Here is a 23,597-nt window from a genome sequence, read left to right as displayed (position 1 = left end):
ATTGCTTTGGGGGCAACTGATTCTTTAGATTTCTGATGGCTTGAGGTAAAATTTCCTTCGTCTTCTTGAAAATAGCATGCACATTTCCTAAAGACACAGTGGAAATGTATCTACAGTGGGGCCATCTCATTACTGCACAGACCAGGAGATATTCGGCAGCAAAGCAATCCTACAACCATTCTAGTACTTGACTAGATTTAACCAAGGGAATATAAAAAGCTTTGAATTACATAAGTAATGACATAAAGTGGTTTAAACCACTTGGTTAAGTGGTCAAAAAGGGAAACAGCATTATAATGAAACACGACCTTCCTTCTCTCCCCTAATCCAGTACCTGATAACGGACACATATTCTTCCAGCACAACTATCACAGTAACATAAAGGGAGTTACCTAGTTCCCAGTCTCATATAGGAACAACAAGCATTATAAAAATGCAAACATCTTTATGAAGCAGATCTTTATACAGAATGAAACCTCTCAGTGGTGATGCAGATGCATAGGAATCTGAACTCTGGTCTCCAAATGTAAGTATTCCCACTGTTATAAAAATGTTTTAACACATACTTTATTTGTTACACAGTGAAGGAGAAATCAGAATGAAGAGCTTAAATACAAGTATAAAAAGTAGGGGGAATAAGCAACTATTCAAACACTCTAAGGGCATTCCAACACCCTCCTAGCATGTCCCTTTATTACGTGTATGCATGGGAAGCTATTTCATACAAACTTGTCCTCTACACATACTCCAAGTACTAGTTAGTTTGAACTGCGTGTAGAAATGCCATTCAGAGGAACAGCACTCCACACACAGCCCCATGTAATAAAGGGATGTGCTGGGAGTGCATCAGGACGTCAGCACAAAACATCATGATGGATATGCTCCTGGAGTCTTGCCTTTCTTGTCACATGGGCAAGTAGGATTTCATCCAGATTTGCCCTAAATAGCTGAAGGCCACCAGATCACATATACGCTACATTAAACTCTCAACCAACAAGTTTAGTCTAAGCATACAGAAGCCAAGACAGGAGAGTCTTTGAATTAAGTTCTCTCACCCACTCCAGCTCTTTTGGAAGAAACGATCCCAACACACATTTGGTCCTTGAAGACGGCAGCAGATGTACTTGCAAGTTGCGTAGCTCTGAAATGATGCCCAAGGTAGCTCTGAATATCCTTCAGGGGCTGCTGAGGGATCATATGAACTTTGAACTGGCTGAAGACAGAGGGGACGTAGCAGTGCTCTCTCTCACCATTGCACAGGATCACCAGGCGATAGTCATCCTGATGCATTGAGTCAAGCCTCTGGAACAGTTCCTCAGACCTGTAGCCAACATCGTAGCTCAACTCATCTGCATACAGCAAGGTGTAGATTTTCTCCCCCTGGCAGCCTGGAGTGAGGCACCTCCTCAGAAACAGTGCCACTTGCTCATAGCTGGTCTGTGGAGTACACAGCAGGACCTCATCATATGAGGGCAGCGTCTCCTCTGGACTGTTCATGTAGATGGCCAGGGCTGAAGCCAACACTTCAGAGCGAGGACAGAGGATGAGGTTGGGCCTGCCAGTGTGAAGGCCTTGTGGTAGTCTTCGTACAGTGCTCCTCTTCTCCAAAGCGGCCAGATGGCCCAGGTAAATGCCAAGGGTTTCAATGTCCAGGCAGCCTGGCAGGAAGGAGCTCATGCTCTCCATGTAGGACTCCCAGATATGCTCCAGCTGTACTGTCAGCTCCCTCTCAGTTTCCATCAGCTTGAACTGGTCACCAATATTCCTCTTTGGTTTTTTAGTCACTGCTTCTTTGGAGACCTGCTGAATATCTTGTTTGCTGCAGTTATGCTTTATGAATGACAGCATCATTAAGGCAGCCTCACTGGGGCACTCTGAGCCAAGTTCTCTGCACAAATAAACAAGCTGCTCAGCTGTGTAATAATTCAGGTAAAAGTATCGGGATCGCTTTTCAGACATGAAGCGCTCCCACCTCTCCAGGAAACTTTCCATCTTCTTGCATATGGCTGGGAGGACTTCGGTCAATTCTCCATTTCCATAAAGAACCCAGAGATGATTTAACTGGAACTCCATGCTAATACAGAACTCATTCCTGGGTGGGCAATGTACACCAGCAATCGAAGATCGGAATAGCATATTTCCAGCAGAGTAAAGGTCAATGAAGGACTTTGCAAGTCTCTGGACACTGGAAAATACCTATGTGAAGAACACACACATAATGGGAAATAGGATCAACGTGATTCTAGCTACCAGGACAACTGTTGCAATGCCTGTTTTGCACCATCAGCTTGTGTATCAAAATGCCTGAATGAGATAGACCTCAGACATCTTATGAAAACATTCCATCTTCTGAAAGATAAGATACAGCTAGCTGTCTGGGTCCATGGAAATAATGGCCAACATTTCCATAAAACCAAAAAACGGATCAAGAGGCAATGGATCAATGCAGCCAAGGTTTCAACACCAGAACAGACAGAAGCAGTACCAGGAACTGGCTCTCACAGCATCTAACCAGAATCTAAGCAACATCTGAGAATGGTTATGAAAAATTGATTGCTGCTGTTTAAGACAGGTTGTTCTACTTCATTCCAATGAAATACAATGAAATAAATATAGTTGTTTAAGCCAGTAGTGTTTTGTACTAATATCATATCTTAAAGATTCTACATGTCAGAAATTAACTTCAGAAGTCCCTATGCCTAGTTAATGAGGAAGACATGTAGAAGACTTAACTTGGAATGAAATATTTGTAAACTCAGAATAACTTGAATAAATTGCCTGTTAAACTAAAAAAAAATTCATCAGTGTATTCAGTGATTAATTACTCCAATGTCTTTTCAATACCAAAGATTTTCCAAGCTTTTTTAGTCTATGAAGGCAAGTGTTTTAATTGCTGCTGTTTTTATCATGTTTTTTCCTTGCTTTGTTGTTGTTTTGTTATTATTGTTCGATTTTACTGTTGAAAGCTGCCCTGTAAATGATGTACATTTAAATAATGCAAATGGGTGATAATTACAAACCTCCTACTAGTTTTCTACTTTGTTTTTATCACTTCAACATTCTTAGCAGTCTAGTAAAGATCAAGAACTGCTTCAAGAATATTAGTGTTTCAGACTATGGCATTTTAATAGTTTTAGCTGTCATTTTGTGTCAAGTGTCACTGTGATTTAGAAGGATAAGTCCCATCCCATCTCTAAGGAAACAGACATCCAAAGAAGCAGCTACCATCAGAGTTCAAGACTAAGCAAACTTGCAACATCTTCAAATGTTATTGTGCATCTTTGACATCACTATTTCCTCTTAATTAACCTATAAGCTCTCAATATACAAGATGCGGTGTGGTCAAAGGCAATGCTCTCTCTATTTTTTTCATATGTGTGAGGAATGGATTTTGTTCTGGGCAGCAGTATCAAGGCAGTGTGTGCACATGTGCATTCAGAGCAGGACCTTCTTGATTAAACCTGAGCAGGATCTAAAATTAACTTAACAGACATTTTAAAATGTGAGCGCACGCACACGTGCATGCTGTAGAGGGAACACTGGTCAAAGGCTGACCCTATCCTTCTTCCCTCCTCACCACACACCTCAAAGGACCACAGAAGGGTATGGTTGAAAACAAACCTCAGAAAATTTCTCCACTTCTTCACTTTGTTCTACCTTTCCCGACATCAGCATCAGCTTGTTCATTAGTTCTCGGAGCTCCTCCAGTGAGTATTGCCGTTCTTCTTCTTGGTCATCGTGACTCTCTGGGAGAGTTAGGGACAGGACAGTGTCCAGGGAAACCTGCCAGCAAATAAAAACTGGAGATGAATTTGATTCTTCTTCAGCTTCTTTATGCAATGAAAATTCTGCCTTCTGGCTGCTCCTAAGTAGGGACAGCATATATCAGAAGTAAACAGCGGTTTGTGCTACACTGTGATAGGACTATGCCAAATTAAATGAAGTCACAACTTTGCTGGAAACACAGGGCCACATTCTGCAGCCAATGCTAGCAACAGAAAATAGTCATAATATAGTGAATTACCAAGTTTACAGTAATGTAAATATAATGGAAATAACCCGTTTGTTTACAAATCTTAACAATAAACGTAAGTGTCCACAGTAGAAAGCTTTTTCTCAGAATGGAACTACAAGACACTATGACCTGGAAATGAAAGCAATTTAAGAACAGACCTGCATAAAAGAATCATGTCATTAACAACATGATTTTTGTTAATCATGTTCCATGGGTGGAGACTCCTGTGATTTCCCCATTGTCATGGACGGACCACCATCTGGTTAAGGTTAGACTCACGACCATGTCCCACCTCTGCAAGGAAGGTTATTGGATCCAATAGGATTCCGAGAAGCCTTGGAGAGATTTAGTGTTGGCTCTGCTGGTGACCCTGTCAACACTCTGGTGGAGAACTGAAATAATCAACTCACCAGGGCAGTGGACACGATCGCTCTTAAGCATCCTCTCTGACCTGCTTCAAAACAGGCCCCTTGGTATACGAAAGAACAATGGGATCTGAAGCAGCGAGGTAGATGACTAGAGCACAACTGGAGAAAGACTGGACTCGAATCCGACAGACCACTGCATAGAGCACATTTGAAGATCTATGCTCAGGCGATACGTGCGGCAAAGGAGCGGTTCGCGTCCACAAATTCACGTCCAGTTGGGTTGTTTAGGGTTGTGAAGGGGCTAATGTGTGCCCCTTCCTCCTTGAATCGGTACTTGGAACCAATTACTCACTGTGAAGTTTTTAATGAGTTTTTTGTGGACACAATCTCTCATATTCGGGCCAACTTAGATTCAAACTCCACAATTGTTACAGAGTCTGGTGCTGATGTGTCCAGCAGCTCCTCTTATGTGATGACCCTGGATCAATTTCAGTTTGTAATTCCTGAGGATGTCAACAAGTTGATCAGAATGGTGTGGTGTACCACCTTCCCTCTTGATCCTTGCCCGACATGGCTTATACTATCTGGGAAGGAGGCTGTTGTAGAGGGCCTGGTAGAGATTATAAATGCTTCTCTGAGGGAGGACAGGATGCCTCCTTGTCTTAAGGAAGCAATTATTAGACCGCTTCTGAAGAAGCCTGCCTTGGATCCCTCAGAGATAAGCAACTACAGGCCTGTCTCCAACTTTCTATGAGTGGGCAAGGTGATTGAGAAGGTGGTGGCCTCCCAGCTCCAGGCAGTCTTGGAGGAAACTGATTATCTAGACCCTTTTCAAACTGACTTTCGGGTGGGCTATGGGGTGGAGACTACCTTAGTCAGCTTGATGGATGATCTCCAATAGGGAAATGACAGGGGAATTGTGACTCTGTTGGTCTTTTGGAGCTCTCAGTGGCCTTCAATACTATTGACCATAGTATCCTTCGGGAACGTCTGAGGGAATTGGGAGTGGAAGGCACTGCTTTGCAGTGGTTCCACTCCTACCTCACGGGCAGATTCCAGATGATGTCTCTTGGAGACTGTTCTTCAAAATCTGAACTTTCTTATGGTGTCCCTCAGGGCTCTATACTGTCTCCGATGTTGTTTAACAGCTACATGAAACCGCTGGGAGAGATCATCAGGAGATTTGGTGATGACACCCAAATCCATTTCTCCATGTCAGCATCATCGGGAGAAGGCATAACCTCCCTAAATGCCTGTTTGTCTGGAGGCAGTAATGGGCTGGATGAGGGATAAAAACAGGTTGCTTACCTGTAACTGATGATCTGGTAGAGATCCGTCGATATCCATAAGAATGGGTTCTGCGCCTGCGCAGGAACCACACGGTAGCCATGCCTGAGCTCGTCGAAGCGTCTAAGCCACGCCCCACGCTGCTGCGTGCTATTTAAGGCGCGGCTAAGGCGCGTAGTCCCTCAGTTCTTGGACGACCGCCGCAGAGGACGATCATCTATCAGGTGAGTTCATCCATGACACAGGACAGAAGATCCGAAGAGGAGAAGCCACACACCAGTACGCACAGAGACGTAGCACTACTGCAGAGGGGAAGGTCGGGAGGGTCTTATGGATATCGACGGATCTCTACCAGATCATCAGTTACAGGTAAGCAACCTGTTTATCTGGTTCGAGATCCGTCGATGCCCATAAGAATGGGTGTTTAGCAAGCTCCAATAGGAGGAGGGAGCAGTAGTGGCTAATGTAACACCTGTTTTAATACACTTCTCCCGAAGGTAGCCTCCGCAGCAGAGCGTACGTCTATGGCGTAGTGTTTTATAAACGGGGATTCTGAAGACCAGGTAGCAGCTTTGCAGATGTCCCCAAATGAGACCCCGGAAAGGTGAGCAGCAGAGGAAGCCTGAGCCCTGATGGAGTGGGCTTTAATGGCCTCAGGAGGTGATTTATCCTGTAGACGATAAGTTAGCAGAATGAGTTCCACCAGCCATCCGGACAATCTTTGCCTGGAGATAGGAGAACCTTTGTTCGGTCCCGTATAGGATATGAATAGACGAGTGGAAAGTCTAAAGGGTTTCGTGCGATCCATGTAGTATAGGAGGGCACGACGCACATCCATAGCATGTAATGATTTTTCCAAGGCAGAGGAAGGGTTCCTGAAGAAAGTAGGTAAGATGATATCCAGGTTTAAGTGGAAGTTAGAAACAACTTTTGGTAGAAACGCCGGATCGAGGCGCATGCGGACTTTGTCTGGGTGAAAAACTGTGTAAGGCGAGTCAACTCTAAGAGCGGTCAGTTCACTAACACGTCTTGCTGATGTGACTGCAATCAGGAAGGCTGTCTTCCAGGAAAGTAGTTTGAGGGAGGACGTGGCCATGGGTTCAAACGGAGCCTGAGTCAGTGAAGACAGGACCAACGATAGGCTCCATGGTTCTACCGGCATCTTGACTGCAGGATATACTCGAGACAGGCCTTTCAGGAAGGCTTTACTTAGTGGATGTGAGAACAACGTACTTCCATCGTGTCCAGGATGGATTGCGGATAAGGCAGCCAAGTGGACCTTCAGGGACACGTTAGCAAGACCCTTGGTCTTCAAAGATGTAAGGTATCGTAGAACTTCACGGATTGAAGCTCGCCGAGGGAGAAATCCTTTGGTGCGTGCATAAGACCTAAAACGGTTCCATTTGTGTTTGTAGTTTTGGCGTGTAGATTCCTTACGCTGATTGAGCAGAATATGAGTTAACAGATTATCCTCCATACAGTCAGATGAAGGGTTTGAATGTCTGGATGCAGAACGAGACCTCCGTCCTGAGTGAGGAGATCTTGATAATAAGGCAGGTGCTTGTAGCAGTTCTTTGCCAGTCTGCGTACTTGAGGAAACCAAGGTTGTCTTGGCCACCAAGGAGTTACTAGGATGCAGTTGGTCGGGTTGGAAAGAAGGCGGGCTACCACCCTGGGTATTAACGGCAGGGGGGGGAACATGTATGGCGTCTCCAGAGACCAATCCAACTGAAAGGCATCCCCCAGTGAAAGATTGTCGTGGCCTGCTCTTGAACAGAAGCGGTCGCATTTCGCATTTTCCAAACAAGCGAACAGATCCACAGAGGGCCTCATCCACTGGTTGAAGAAAGGAGTTATCACGTCTGTCCTGATTTCCCATTCGTGCTGGCGGTCCTGCAAGAAGACCCTGCTGAGGTCGTCTGCCAGAGTGTTGTCCAGACCCTTGATATGTACAGCCAGGGGATAGATGCGGTGTAGAATACACCAGTGCCACATTTGTACACTGAGAGCACACAGACTGCGGGAGACAGTTCCTCCTTGTCGATTTATATAGGCTTGAGCAGTTGTGTTGTCCAGGTGGATTTGGACAACCTTCCCTCGAAGTATTGGCAGGAAGGACTGCAAGGCCTGGAAGACAGCCAGAAGCTCGAGGAAATTGATGTGCAGCTTGGACCGTTGGAGGGACCATTTCCCTTGAATCTTGTGGCTGCCGCAATGGGCTCCCCACCCTTGGAGAGAGGCATCTGTGGCCATCCACACCGAAGGGGTAGGAGACTGGAAGGGCACTCCTTCGAGTAAGTTCCTGTGGTTTGTCCACCAGGTGAGTGATTGAAGGACTTCTGATGGAAGTAGAAGGCGTCTCGATTGATTGTCTCTGATAGGGTGAAAAACTGAAAGAAACCAGAGCTGAAGTTTCCTCATTTTGAGTCTGGCAAAGAAGATCACCGTATTGCAAGATGCCATCAGACCCAATAGGCGTTGAATCACCCTGGCCGGTTGTAGAGGACGTTCTTGAATTTGGAAGATAAGATTCTGGATGCAGGTGAATCTGTCTGCCGGGAGGAACGCCCTTTGTTGCGCCGTGTCTAGGAGTGCTCCTATATAGGAGAGTACGGGTGTCGGCGTCAGGTGCGATTTCTTCCAATTTATTTGGATACCCAAGTTGTGGAGCAGGTTCACTACATAATGGACGTGCGAAACTAACTCGTTTTCATCCCTTGCAGACAGGAGCCAATCGTCCAGGTACGGATAGATTGACACACCCCTGGTCCTTAGATGTGCAATCACCACAGCCATACATTTCGTAAAGACCCTTGGGGCGGTGGACAATCCGAAGGGCAATACATTGTATTGAAACACTCTGTCGCCGACAGTGAATCGCAGGTATTTGCGATGACATGGACGTATATTGATATGAAAATAGGCGTCCTTGAGATCCAACGTCGCAAGCCACTTTTCCCCCTGAAGCAGCGGGAGGATCTGTTGCAACGTCATCATACGGAACTTTTTGGTGTGGATAAATTTGTTCAGGCGTCGGAGGTCCATGATGGGGCGGAGACCCCCATCCCGTTTCGGGATCTGAAAGTATATTGAATAGAACCCCGCTTGCCTGTCTGCCCATGACACCGGGGCGATAGCCCCTTTCTCCAGAAGCTCCCTCACTTCCTGAAGCAGCGGCTCCGAGGCCGGAGTGAGTCTCATCCCCGTAAAACGTGGAAGAGTCCTGAATTCGATCGCATAGCCAGAGGATACTATTTTTAGGACCCACCGGTCCGATGTTATATGGTGCCACGCAGGGGCATGGCCTGCCAGCCTGATTAAGGGCTGGAACGGAAGGATGGAGAGATCCGTCAAGGCAGATGGAGGTGCCCCTGCTGGCGGGAAAGGGGGGATATGCGGAGAGAGGAGGCGGGCAGGTGTCAATGGGCGAACCAAAATTTCAAAGACGCTTTTGGGCATCTTGCGTCTTCGGTCGCTGGGATTGAGGAGTCTTCTTTCTCTGATAGAACTGGCGGCGTTGGTAAGAGGAGTAGGGCTTCCTAAAGTCACGTCTATCTTGAGGTTTGTAAGAAGATCGGAATCTACCGTAGTTGTTCCGGTATGAAGAGGAGGACGTAGAGGTAGAGGTAGAAGGATGAGAGGCAAAGGTTTTTGCAGTGAATTTAGATTTTTTAAGCTGCTCCATCGTAGAATCAGTTGTTTCACTGAAGAGACCAGTGCCGTCGAAGGACAAGCCTTCTATCTTTTCTCTCATGTCCATCTGGAGGCTGGTAGATCTCAGCCAAGCATGTCTTCTTAATGTTATTGCTGCAGTCATTGCTCGCGACTCACTCTCAGCCAAATGTTTGGCAATACTGAGTTGTCTGCGCGTTAAGTCTCCGGAGTTCTCCAGGGTTTGGCGGAACTTCTTCTTAAAGTCTTCAAAGGAGAGGCAGTCTATATCATTTTCTAAATCTTCCCACAGGCCGTGCGAATATTTAGCAGTGCATGCTGCATAATTTGCCACCTTGATGGAAAGGCAGGAAGTCGAATATATCTTTCTTCCTAGTAAGTCAAGTTTCCTGCCCTCTCTGTCTGGAGGCACAGTGAATCTCTTGCCAGATTTAGATGCCGCTGCGCAATCGATCACCAATGAATTAGGTGCCGGGTGTTTAAGGAGATAGCCGTTATCTTTGTCCTGAATTCTGTAGAGGTTTTCTAGTTTTTTTGAGGTCGGGGTAGAGGTATGGAGTACATCCCAAGCACATTTAGCCGCCCTTGTAATTACAGGTAACATTGGTAGGGCTACTGGAGCAGTTGATTGTATTTTCAACATGAAATTATACACAGGGTCATCAATAGTGGCCAGCTGGGAACGGACATCCAAGCCCAGCGCATCGGCCATGGCCCGAATTTGCTTGTGGTACGCTTTCATTTCATCGTTTGGTGAAACGTAGGTCACCGGGGCCACGTCAGTCGGAGGTTCGACAATAGAACCAGCGTCTTCCGGATCAGATTCGAAATCAGAAGATCCATAATGTTCTGAGGGAGAGGCAGGTGGCGGTTGGTCACCCTCATCGCGATGACGGGCAGTTTGAGTAGCAGCAGTAGTCAGAAGCGGCAGTAGATTCGCTTGTGTGGACGCAGACGCAAACTGGGTTAACGACGTCTGTGTGGCACGGTGGATCACTGCGAAATGGTGTGTTTGAGTGGACACTGTCCCAAAGGTGGTGAAGGGGTGAGAAGGTGTAACCGGTCTCCAGGGCAGGTTCGTCTCATCTCTATAAGGACCAGTTGGAGAAGAGACTCCCAATGAAGGGTGGCGGTACCCGCAAGAATGCCAAGGTGTCTGAGGTAAACGGCTGGAGGATGAAGAAGCAGGAGGTCGTGACGAAGGAGCTGTCACTTCTTGAGCATCTAAGCCAATTGACGGGAAACCAGTGAATGTCGAGCGGCCGCTCGATGTCGAGTCCAAAAGTGATAAAAGCGACCGAGTTGCAGCTGGTAAAGATTCCTCAGCTTCAGCATCGACCACCTGGAACGGTGGTATCGGCGCTCGATACCGAGGAGTGACTTGAGTTGAAGCCGAGAGGACTGGAGTGTGCAATGCTGAGGGAACAAGTATCGAAGCTTGTGGTGTCGAAGGCGAAGCAGAAGATGCCAAAGGCGTAGGAGCTGGAGAAAGACTCCTTGCTGTCGGCATCGAAGGCTGTGAAGAGTGAGGAAGGACCAAATCTTGTTCGACGTCGCATGAGGTCGACGCATGTGCAGAGACAGTCTCGGCGGATCGCTCGGCGTCGATTACTATCGATGTCGACGTGTCCGAAATGGGAAGCTGGAGAGCCGGGGCATCAATATCGATAACCATCGATGCCGAGGGAGTCGGCAATACTTGTGGGACCAACGTATGCGTCGAGGAGTCGGTCGATGTCGATGTCAAAGGTCTCGGCGTACTAACCGGTATCAATGGTTGAGCCGAGGAGGGAGACGGCGTATGGCCCCGTGGGCTCTCCCGGGTTCTCTGACGTTTAGAACCACTCGGAGTGGAGACATCTTCGCGTCGATGTTTGGAAGCCTTGTCACGTTCCTTAGAGTGACGGGAGGACTTCGAGGTGAAAGAGGAATTCTTCGATGAAGACCGTACCGACACCGAGCCTTTCTCTGATGTCGAGGGGCTTTTCGACGTCGACACAGTTTTGGCGGGAACCGCATCAGAAGGTTTACGCGCAGTCGACGTCGATGAGAGTTTCGGCGTTTTCGGTGTCGGAGTGGCACGCGCGGTAGACGTCGAAGGTCGAGGTGTGCCAGGTGTAGAAGGGCTCAGAACATTATCATAAATTGCCGCACGAAGGCGAAGAGCCCGATTCTTTCGTGTCTGTTTTGAAAAGGACAGACAGATTTTACAGGAGGAGACGTTATGCTCCTCACCAAGGCACAAAAGGCAGAGGTCGTGGAGGTCTTTAGAAGGCAACTTAGCCCTGCAACCCTCGCACCATTTAAACGATTTCTTTCCGTCAGCCATAGTCAGTGGTCAAAGCCGTTCCGCGTCCGCTCACCAGAAGTCACCAAGAAACAGTCCGAGTCAAAGCCAGAGAATCACCGTATGCCGTTCCGTAGTCAGAGTTAACGAAGTCCAAAATTCCAGTCCGTGGTCAAGAGGATAGATAGGATGAACGAAAGAGGTACTATGTACGACGAAGAGGCACAGACCGCAGGTCCAAGACACAAGGCGGTCGGAAAAGAACTGAGGGACTACGCGCCTTAGCCGCGCCTTAAATAGCACGCAGCAGCGTGGGGCGTGGCTTAGACGCTTCGACGAGCTCAGGCATGGCTACCGTGTGGTTCCTGCGCAGGCGCAGAACCCATTCTTATGGGCATCGACGGATCTCGAACCAGATCAAACTGAGGCTGCATCCAGATAAGACGGAGGTATTCATTGTGCAGGATCGGAAATCGGGAGACAATTTTGATCTGCCAGTTCTTGATGGTGTTATGCTCCCCAGGAAGGAACAAGTACACAGTCTGGGGGTGCTTCTGGATTCGAAACACACCCTGGTGTCCCAGGTTGAAGTGGTGGCCAGAGGTGCTTTTTATCAGCTTCAGCTGATATGCCAGCTGATACGTTTCTTGAGATGTATGACCTCAAAACATTGGTACATATGCTGGTAACCTCTAGGCTGGACTATTGCAATGCACTCTATGTGGGGCTGCCTTTGTTTGTCGTCTGGAAACTGCAGTTGGTCCAGAATGTAGCAGCCAGGTTCGTCTCTGGGTCATCTCGGAGAGACCATATCACTCCTATCTTAAAAGAACTACACTGGCTGCCGATACGTTTCTGGGCAAAATAAAAGGTGCTGGTTATTACCTATAAAGCCCTAAACAGCTTAGGCCCTGGGTATTTAAGGGAACGTCTTCTTCACCACGAGCCCCACCACCTGTTAAGATCATCCGGAGTTTTATCTGCTGTTGCCGCCAACCCGTCTGGTGGCTACTCAGGAGCATGCCTTCCTCTTGCTGCTCCTGGGCTTTGGAATGTGCTCCCTGCTGAAATAAGAGCTTCCTCATCTCTGGCAACTTTTAAAAAAGGCACTGAAGACACATTTATTCACCAAGGCTTTTAATTAGATTAATGTTTTTAATTTTTCATGGTAGTTTTAAATGATTTCAATGTTAAAATTATTTTAATTGTAAACCCACTCAGAGATGCAAGTTTTAGGCAGTTTAAAATATGTTAAATAAATAAAATACATAAAATAAAAGCATAGTTTGGAATATTAGGTTGTGTGTGCGTGCGTGCATGGATGTTTGCTCAAGTACTATTCTTTGCTAGCTGCTTCGAATTTATGCTAAGTGGTTTAGTGTGACTTTTAAAAAATACATAGCTAGAGAAAGATCAGCATTAAACAAAAGAACTCAAGACAATATGCCATAGGTTTCTTCAACCATGTCCTCACCTTCTGGCCTTCTGCTGGTGCCCCAATTCTGTAGATTCCTTTGCTATTGATTGCAGTCGCCAATGATATAGATGATAATTCTACAGAGCCATGGCTCTCTTTTATGGTTTTTAGCCATTGCAGGTATCTGGCAGAATCACGCTGTGGAGTGCAGTAAGAAGATATAATCTAGGTAAGTCCTACTGGCCCCAACTTTTCCCCAAATGTCACACAGTGCAACTAGAGGCGGCAACCACATATCTGAAAGATGGAGATGGAGCAAGTAATGAAATGCTCACAGAGGGCCATCCTCACCCAATCACAGATTTTTAAATTATTTGAAGAATTTCTACCTCACCTGGTCTTTATGCACCGGTCAGCAACATGCCACATGTTTCACCAATGATAAAACGGATGAGTTGCGGTTTGTGTGAGCACACACTGCTCTGCAGCCTTTAGGTGAAAGTAGCTATAAGGTGAATGCTTCAAATAAGAGAAACTACCTTGATCATCGCTTCCCTCAAACTTTATACCCTGTGGTATTTCAGCAGTAAATGCTTACTGGCACGAAACATACTTATCAAATACACAGCTACATAAATGGAACAAGCAGAATGACTAAAATATTAGTGCGGGAATTACCAATTTTTTTGCAAGGTTGGGGTCACTTTCCAGGGCTTTCCACAGTTTCTCCAAACGTTTCATGAATTCCTCAAATCCCGATTCCTGCTTCAACTCATAGAACAGGGATGAATAGCCAAGCACAGCATCATGAAAACAGGCGACACGATCCACATCCATGTCATTCTCTCCCGCAGAGATAGAAGCCAGGTCTACAAACACCTTTAGCTCATTTATATCTAAAGGAAAAAAACAACACACTCAGGTGAGATACTCCCACGTTTGTCCATGAAATCTTTGTCTAGGAGCTCTACCAATGCTGATCTTTCTGCTTCTGTGTGTGTAGTCTTAAGCAGGTGATTCAGTGCTCGCATTGGTCACCCTTGCTCTCTTCACTTATCTGCAAAGTAACGAATGGCTTAACTACAGAGACAACAGCAGAGGAAATAGATCCACAGTGGCATCCCCCCGGTTGAAAGGTGACCTGTAATGGCAACACTTTCAGCAAGCAAGCAACAGGGAACCAGGTTCAGTCAAATTTTGACAAGTCCCCAAAAGTCTTTCTGGATTGACTGAAACAATCCAGAATCCAACTCTTTACCATTCTACCCCAGCACAGCATCCTTCCAGTGGCTGTTGTTGGTATTTACCTTGTGGTTTTTTTCCGACTGACAAATCTTTTGGGACATGAAATCGATGGATTTCTTTTGCTATCTCAACTGTTTTTCAAACATTTTTTGTTGAAAAGCAGAAATAATAATGATGATGCTGCTTCAGCAAGACAACCTAGGGTGAATGCTGAATATATGGGATGCTGCAACCCACTTTTAGGGAGACCTGCTCCACACACAACTAGCATCCAGCTTCATTTTGTTTATTTTTTCAGACTGTATCTCAAATACCTACAGCACAAGATCAGTTCACATCAGTGGGTATTAGTACCCCCAGGAAGATTGCTGACTGGAAGCAGACATTTTCTCAGCGATGTGTCGATTGCAGAAGAGGAGAGAAAAGGGTGAAGATCTTCCTCTGCTGCTCCTGATTGGCTGACTACATGCTGAAACTCAACAGACCCCTTCCCTCTGCCTGACAAGCCTAAGAAAATTAGCACTCCCATGGAAACTATTAGATTTCAATAAGACTTCCATGAGTAACAGTGTGGATGTAAGCCAATAACTGTAGAAGTATTTGTGTGTCCTGTGAAATCTTCCAAGAGCACGTACACATGCATGCTTGCCTACAACTGTGCAACATAGTGAGCAATATTGAGTAGTATTATATGCATGTGCATACACATCTCATTGTGTTGGTAAATGCAAGATTGCAAGGGAAAGATGAAAGATAAGCAAGAGAAAAAATATGGAGGAGGCATAAGACGAAGGAGCACAAAAGCAGAAGGAGGGGGTAGATGAAGAGTTGAGAAGCTAATGGGGACAGTGAGCTATCCCCTCACCAACGTTTCTTGCAGATCCCAATTAGTACAACTTAGTAAGCATAGCAGGAAATGAAAAAATAGCAGCTTGATTTTGTTCTGCAGATCATATATCAGGATCATCCCAAATGTACACAGTATCATTCCCAGTTACTTCTTGCACACATATGTCATTTTATTTCTTGGTCTCAAGCATCTGTTCTACCTTCCAAAGCTTCTTTGACCCAGTTGACAAAGTCCTTCCTGAGCACAAGTTCTTCAAGGCATCTCCGGCGTGGTTCATTAATACCTTGCAGCAGTTTTTTGGCACGCACCAATTCAGGACTCATGCAGGACAGTTTTGCTTGCTGAAAGGATTCATCTATCTGAAAACCAAGTTATAGGAATGAAAAAGGAGTACTACATAACTGAGATGCAAGAAAGCTACACCTTTATGTCTATGAGTTTTTCCACTTTTCCATCCCTATTCTTAAACCTCCAACTAGTTTGTAGACAGTTTACATATCCAGTTACTGAAGGGTTTTTCCCCCCAAATGGAAAGTAAGATCAGATGCCATCAGAGAGGGGGCAAGTTGGGTGTAGTTGTCCTCAGTAGTTGAAACAAAAGTTTCATTAAACATTGATTTTGCATACACCATTTTTCAAAGGGGAATAGACTTTCTGTCAGAAATTCCCTCAGTTTAAAAATGGAAATCAATTTATTTGACACTGTATGTAATTAAGATTATCTACCTTTAGTCTGCCAGAGGTTCCCTAACAGCAAAAGAAAATCTAACGTTATATGTTGTTCACTTGCAGTTGTGTTGATGCTGTCATAAGATGAACACCTAATGCAGGGAGGCAATCAGAGATCTTAAGGCAGGGCTGCACAACTTCAGCCCTCCAGCCGCTTTTGCACTATAACTCTCATGATTCCTAGCCACGGGGGCCAACTGTCAGGGATGATGGGAGTTGTAGTCAACAACAGCATGAGGGTCCAAGTTGTGCAGCCCTGATTTAAGGACTCTTCGATGACACTGCTCACTATACTAGACACTCACAGATGTTTTATTACATGGTAGCTGTTATGATGTGCCTAGATGCTACAGACAGAAGAAAATATGACTAGTCTATATCCCTGTTACTTCTGACTGCTGATGGGGATGTGGTCAAGTATGTCTTACTACATAAGGAGATGTTATATACTGCATGTGCAGTTAGACATTTGAAGGCTGTCACCATGTTAATTAAAACAGAATTTCATTCGATACTGTTTTGTTTGATTTTTAATAGTTTTAACCTTTTAAATTTTAAATTATTGTAATATTTTAACCTTTTTATTTGTTGTTTTTATTCTTTTGTTGTAAACCGCCCAGAGACAACAAACACACACACACAGAGTAATTTCTATCTGCCCAGATATATCATGACTGCACAGGTTACTATGCATTTGTCATGTCAGTGACCCACTACACAGCAGACATTACACAAATGCCTGTTGGCACACACCTTACATATGAGGTTGAGGCAAAACAGCCCACAACTAAAAAATCTGAAGAAGTTGAATTATGGCTCCTAGCTTACCCCTGCATTTGACCTGGATTTAGTCTAATAAGTCTCATAAACTTCTGTATGCAAGTCATCTGGAGTTGTCTGCTCAATAAACACTGTTTTTACAGTGGCCCTCTGTAACATATTGTGGTTTAGATGACTGCACTGCAGCACAGGATTGGAAAAGGTTGCTGTTTGGTCCACTGCAACATGATCCTAGAGTTACCCCTGCTAACTGAGCAAGACAGGCACCTTTTAAAGTGGTGATTCTCTTATATTTAGCAGGGGGAGAGCAACTGGCCCTATCCATCCCCAGCACAGCATCACACCAGGGGCTGCTGCTGGTCTCTATCTTATGTTTCTTTTTTTTAGATTGGGAGCCTTTGGGGACAGTGAACCAGTCTTGTGAACATAGCCGTCTATGTAAACTGATTTTAGCACTTTGTTGAAAAGCACTATATAAATATTCACTGCTGTAGTAGTAGTAATTATTCTTTAGTAGTAATTATTCTTTAGTTGAGCAGCTGACAGCTTCTGTGATGAAGCAGCTACAAGTCAAGTTCTATTCACATAGTGACATCTAATACAAAAAAGCCATGGTCAAGGAATGCAAAACTTCTAATAGCTGCAGCACTGAACAACTTTATACCTAATCCACATAAAGTGTACTTGTAATAATGCTTAGCTAACAATGAGAAATGTACCATTGTGTTTTAGAAGAGACTGCAATCTCATACAGTTTCAACAGTTCTTTAGAGGCACACATGCTCTTAGTTATCTGAGGCATCCTAAGCAGCCTCTTGTATAGTCATTTATACTTACAAAGTTCAGGAAGGGCAGCAGGACCTTGAAGTTACCAGAGAGGTTCAAACCTTCCCTGACCTTGTCAATAGCCTTAGCAGCATCCACAGCCAAATGTAATTCATGATATTGCTGTATCTGCTGAACCCGTTCATCTATCCATTCTCCACCATCTGGATACTGCAGACCACACACAATGAGGAGCTCTTTTTTTAGTTCCTCATAATTATTCATAAAGTCCTTGAAGAGAGTGTCCACCTCAGCAAATGTGATCTCTCCAGATTTCAGGCTATTATAGAGCCTGCGGAATTCAATGTCACAAGGTTCAAATAAGCAGTGAGGTACTTCATCAAAATGCAAAATGTCAATGTCCTCTTCGTTTATCAGATCCTCACGGTTGTCCACCAGGTTTGTGGCAGCTTTTTCCCAACAGTATTGGAAGACATGACTCTCTTTAAAACGATCCACAATTTCAGATATCTTTTTCAGGGCTGGACTCAAGTGGTAATAGCTCTCAACTTTTTCATCACTATGGGAAATGGGTCTCATATTCACAACCTCATGCAATGCTTTGAAAGCCAATTTTTCCTTGTGCTTCTGTTCAATTTCAGCAATATCAACTGAAAAGTGAGAAGAAAGTAACTCAGGACTAAATCTTCAGTTTAGCCTTTTATTTTGCAGTATGCAGAATCACATTAGAGCATCAAACTTTCATATCAATCATCTACTTAAAGATTAATAATGCTTTTAATAATGACTAATAATGCATTTTATGTTTGCACTATCTTTCCATTATTCCTTTAACCTTCCATTGTTGGAAGCTTCTGCTGCTTTTTCATTCCCTAGTTCTGCTATACTACCACTTCCAACTTAAGGTGCTAGCAAAGACACCCAGAAAAAGCTAATATCCTTGTTTTTTAAAAGTGCTATAAAAACATTACCTTTTACAAGATCTTGAACCTTTTTGCACATGTCCAAGAGGGACCCCAACCATTTTTGCTCCCTTTTGACAGACAGTATTTCTTGAAACCTCAAATTGAGCACTTTTTCTCGTTTTAGTTTATGATCTCTTTTCTCCATGAGTGAAAGATGCTTGTCCTCTGAAATCAAAGTTGCAAATTACAATCATCAGTACAAAACTTTTCCTAAGCCTTTGTTTTAAAAAATATTTTAGATATATAAAATAGATTAGGTATAGATGGATGGATGGATAGATTGGACTGAAAAGCCCCCCAAATAGGAGCATTGGTTTCACTTACCGTGAAGGCTTCTTCTGGTTGCTGAAGCCAGGGATTATTCCCCCTCCAGGAGCTCCGAGGCAGGACAGAATTTAATTGGATGAGAAAGAAAGACATGCCTACCTGAACTTGAGGGGGATAATCCCACCCCAGTTCTTTCAGGTACGGAAGACGTAAGGAAAAAATGCACCCTAACCCAAGATATCAAGGTAGAAAAAAGGGGGAAAAGGGAAGGACGAGGAAAGTACTATCGAGGGGCCTCTTAGACTGTGATTCCACCCTGGCTTCCCGCCCTCGTCGAAAATAGGTCAGAGTGCCATAGCTGGGTGGGCCGAGATGACCCTGGCTTCAGCAACCAGAAGAAGCCTTCACGGTAAGTGAAACCAATGCTCCTTTCTCGGTTGCTAGAAGGCAGGGACATCTCCATGGGACATACCACAGCTGGCCAACACGGGCGGGGGCGGTCTGACATACCGTCGAGGAAGAACGTGTTGTCGCACCCGTCGACCGAAAGAGGCTCAGGAGGATGCGTATTCGTTGATTTTGTAGTGTCTTGTAAATGTAGAAGATGATGCCCATGTGGCGGCCCTGCATATCTTGTTGACTGATGCGTTCGTAGAGAAGGTTGCTGATGTTGCTGCTGCTCTTGTCAAGTGAACCAGGATGGAAGCTGGCAATTTGAGGTGCTGAGATTAGTAGGCCATAGAGATTCAAGCTTTGATCCACCTAGCTATGGTGGAAGAGGAAACCGCTGAGCCCATGGAGCGCAGGTGGAAAGACACAAACATGGATTCTGAGTTTCTGCAGGAAACAGAGTGTTTTATGTAGACTTTCAGGCAGTGTTGAACGTCTAACTTGTGCCACTGCTTTTCGATTCTAGAGTTGGTGTCCACTTGCCAATTTTTGAGCCAGAGGTGGCAGACACTCTAGCTGAAAAGCGGATTGCATCCAGGGTGGCGTCTGTCATAAAGGCTTGTGCCTTCTGAATTTTTAGCAGTTGTTGGAGCATTTTGACTGGATCAGCCGGGGGCGGGGGGTCGCTGATAAGGTCATCCATCCACCCATAGTAGACAGGCCCTGGCTGCCATGGACGCTGCTGCTGAGATAGTGTTGGTAACTATTGCCGAGTTGTCATGGACATGTTTGAAGGCCAATTCTGCCTTCCTATCCCCCAGGTCTTTGAGGGAGGTTTCGCCATCTTTGGGCACCAAGGACCCAGACACCAGTTGAGTTATCGGGGTATTGGTAATGGGGCTCTTCAGCATGTCTGATGCCTCCTGCTGAAAGGAGTAAAACCTGTTAGGTATCGCCATTGGTTTGCGATTTGAAGCCGGAAAGAGCCATTCTTCCTTAACTACATCTGAAAACAAGTCAGGCATAGATAACTACATAGCCTTCACCTTTGCCCTAGGGAACACCACCTCCCCTTTCCAGGTTCCTGAGTAGGCTTGGTTTGGAGACCGATAGTTTTTATGATCTCATTCATGAGGGATGAATAGTCCTCTGCCACAAATAAGCGTTGGGAGACTGGCGACGAGTCCCCCTCCTCCCCTTCTGACCATTCACCCTCCTCCTTATCTGGGACAGTATCAGAATAAGGATCAGGATGGGGGTCCAGCAGGAGCTCCCGGTCATGGTCAGAGTCCTCAAAAGAATGTGGCTCCTGATCAATAATAATGGTGGCCGCAGGCTCAATGTGTTTTTGCTTAGCTTTAGCCTTTTTGGGTGGAGGGACAGGCAAAGGGCTAGATGAGGAGTCAGGACTGGGAGAATTCTGTCTGGACCTTTTCTTTGCCTTTTTAGACTTTGGTTTTTTGGGGGGTCTCGCTTGCAAAACAATGTCCACAATAGCATTTTTAAACCAGGCCTGCCATTTGGTGGGGGTCACTTTTGGTGGGGGTCATTTTTAAACCAGGTAGGGGTCATTAAACCAGGTGGGGGTCATTTTAAAATTCAGTGGGGGTCATTTTTAAACCAGGCCTGCCATTCGGTGGGGGTCACTTTTGGTAGGGATATGGCTTGGCTCTGGCGGGCAGCAGCTGAAACGCCTGCTACAGTTGAAGAGGAGGAAGGGGCTGATTTTGTCCCAGACCCTGCCTGCCCACGGGAGGAGGAAGCATGCTGGCTTTTCCCCGCAAGCCTGGTGCAGGAAGTACTTGCGGTTTTGGGTGGGGAGGATGCCGCCATTCTAGAGCATTCCTGGCGTTGGACTTGGGGACTCATGGCCTGAATCTTCTGGGAAGGTAGAGGAGGATTCGCCAGAGGGCGCCTGTAAAAGCGAATCTCTCCCTCTTTTGTTTCCTGCAATTCTGCTCGTCGGCGGGCCATGGTGGACCGCGTCTCTTGGCTCGAGGGCGGGAGATGTGCAGCAGTCCCGCTAGTGCCCGGTGAGGGAGGCTGAGGAGCGGCCGACGCCAGTGCTATTCCGGCAGGGGCTTCGGTCGGCTGAGTGGTGGGTGAAGGTGCTGCCATAGGAATGAGGGTTGGAGGATTGGGCGGCTGAGCGGCGAACGACAGAGCTGCCGGCGGAAAGGCTGCGGAAGGAGCAATCAGCTGTTTGGCAGCCATTGTTGCTGCCGATGAGACTTGGCGGGTGGAAAGCAGGCCTGGGAAGGGCCGAGAACACCCGGGCAAAAAGGCTCTTTGGTTTGGTCCCCTGGGAACAAGCAAAATCCTTCTGCCCTTAAGGGCCTGTTCCATACAATAGAGGAGAGGTGGAGAAGGGAGGAGTGGAGGTAGAGAGGAAGAGAAGAGTTTTTGTTTTTTTTTTAAATTAGGAGAGGATGAGGAAAGGAGGTGAAAAATTTGGAAGAAAGGTGAAAAATGGGAAGAAACGCTAAGGTGCAAGGAGAGAGAGGAAAGACTGCCTGGAGCTGCTGAAGGACTGAGGCGGGATTATCCCCCTCAAGCTCAGGTAGGCGTGGTTTTCTTTCTTATCCAATCAAATTCTGTCCTGCCTTGGAGCTCCTGGAGGGGAATAACCCATGGAGATGTCCCTGCCTTCTAGCAACTGAGAAAAGTCCTTAAACAATGCTGGAGTTTCAGAACTCTCTTGTCTGCCCCAGTCCTGATTATAGAAGGAGGAGGGCTGGCAGCTCCTGTATTCCCTCTTCCTTTTTCTGCTCCAGTTAATTCCTAGGAGGAGCCATGAAGGAAACAATATCATTCCCAGGCAAGCCACCCCATTCCCTTTTAAGTAACTGCTCCCTGAACTTCTGCAAACCTCCCTCATCTTGCAAATGTTCTGCCACGTCTCAATTGACCAGGTAATCATGTCAACATTTCACTTCTGCCTGGAGCTGGTGAGCATACCCAAGTGTATCTCAGTTGCTACAGCAACCTGATGTTCTGCTCTGACATAGCTCACATGGTCCCTAGCTCTTTTGGACAGCTCACAAACAGACCCATTTGTCAGTGTCTCCTGTGTGGGAGACATGGCTGCTATCTCTTCACATGTTCCAGTACAAGCCATTAAGGTGGTATTCAAAGTATGACTTATCTCTAGAATGAGTCCATCCATAGTTCTGATAACAATTTTATCCACCTCCACTTTGTATATGCGTGGGACACTTACTTAGTTCCCAAATAGAAAGAAACTGTTTTTTGTGCTTTGCAACTAGTTCCAAATGTTTAACTAGGATATAACCCATCGTGAGTTCATCAGAAATCCTTGTATGTATGGAGTCGGCAATGGTCATTAGCTCTTTGGCTTCATCTGTAAGTTGGTCCAGAATGTTCCCATCTGCCCCTGTCAAATCAGTCAAGTTTAAAAAATCAGTCAGTTAAAACACACACACAAGCAAGTATGCAGTCCTTGTTCTGGGGCTCCAAAATTACTACAACAAGCTGCTTCTCTATTGCCAACTCAAAGCAGCTGCATGCAAAATGATGACTTTGTGTCTCTGCCCACTTCTGCCTGCGCCAGAGTTTGCAAGTCTGCCACATTTCATTTCATTATCCTCCCCGCTACAATTGCGACATGTCGGAAAAAGAGGAATCACCACACAAAATATCTGTAACAGCATGCAAGCAAGACACTCCTTCAAACACATCATAACTGAAAATTAAAAACAAATATGTAAACCAGTTTTCATTTCAAATCCCATACAAGCAGCTAAACCCAATTGTCCTGAGCAACCTAATCTTTCCATATGAAGCTGCTTTCTACAGTGTCACACCATTTAGCCTATGCAGCTTGATAATGATACAGTGATTGGCAGCAGCTCACCAGGGTTTTGGACAGATGCTTTCCCATCCAACCTGGAGACACCAGGAAGTGAATGTGGGACCATCTGCACGCAAAGCAGACATGTATACTACTGAGCTATGGCTCCTCTCCTACCCAATCAAAATCCACCTTCCTACTGTCCCCATCCACTATTCAATCAAAATTATCTGTTATTTTGATATTAAATAGTGCAATTTGCTCCATTAGGTACTACTGCAAAACATTCCCCACTGTAAGAGTAGATAAAAATTGATGATTTAACAAGAATTAAAATCCGGGTTTTTTAAAAGAAAGTAAATAAAATACTAAATCTCTCATTAAACAACAGTTAAAATTAAATCTCATCACAAACACACTACACTTATCTCATACATATTGATTTACCAACCAAACATGGGCATTAATCTCAATTTTATCTCATGAAAATGGCTCTTGTCTGTTCAGTACTGCCCAGTAAATGCCAACTGTTGCTTCTGGAAATTTTTGGATTTTTAGTTCCTGTTTTCTGATATATGCCGAGACACAGGCTGGATAGGAGGATTGCCATTTGTGGTGGTTTGCTTACCTGTAAATTTAGTAGTTCTTTTGGCCTTCTGTGCATTCACACTGATGGGTTCACATGTGCGCAGAGTGCCCACATCAAAACCTTCTAGAGTTAGAAAAAA

At 45.4% G+C, this 23,597-nt stretch overlaps 1 protein-coding gene across 8 annotated transcripts in view; it reads right to left on the bottom strand.

The window, feature by feature from the left end:
- Positions 1–23,597, bottom strand: part of LOC128342858 (E3 ubiquitin-protein ligase RNF213-like) — a 264,364-nt gene that overhangs the window by 129,947 nt on the left and 110,820 nt on the right. For all 8 annotated transcript variants that reach the window (XR_008315206.1, XM_053290892.1, XM_053290891.1 and 5 more), the window contains 8 exons: positions 22,279–22,452; positions 18,408–18,566; positions 17,488–18,086; positions 15,341–15,500; positions 13,725–13,942; positions 13,104–13,244; positions 3,622–3,783; positions 1,056–2,196 (listed from right to left, as the gene is read on the bottom strand). Coding sequence is in view for 7 of the 8 variants with exons in the window: in XM_053290892.1 (XP_053146867.1) it covers positions 1,056–2,196; positions 3,622–3,783; positions 13,104–13,244; positions 13,725–13,942; positions 15,341–15,500; positions 17,488–18,086; positions 18,408–18,566; positions 22,279–22,452 (2,754 nt within the window). In the remaining variant the exon portion in view is untranslated. The remainder of the gene's footprint in view (positions 1–1,055; positions 2,197–3,621; positions 3,784–13,103; positions 13,245–13,724; positions 13,943–15,340; positions 15,501–17,487; positions 18,087–18,407; positions 18,567–22,278; positions 22,453–23,597) is intronic.

The sequence above is a fragment of the Hemicordylus capensis genome, chromosome 2 (assembly GCF_027244095.1).
Source record: "Hemicordylus capensis ecotype Gifberg chromosome 2, rHemCap1.1.pri, whole genome shotgun sequence".
Lineage (NCBI taxonomy): Eukaryota > Metazoa > Chordata > Lepidosauria > Squamata > Cordylidae > Hemicordylus > Hemicordylus capensis.
Note: the sequence above shows the minus strand (reverse complement) of the source record. Positions and strands in the feature narration are given on the sequence as shown.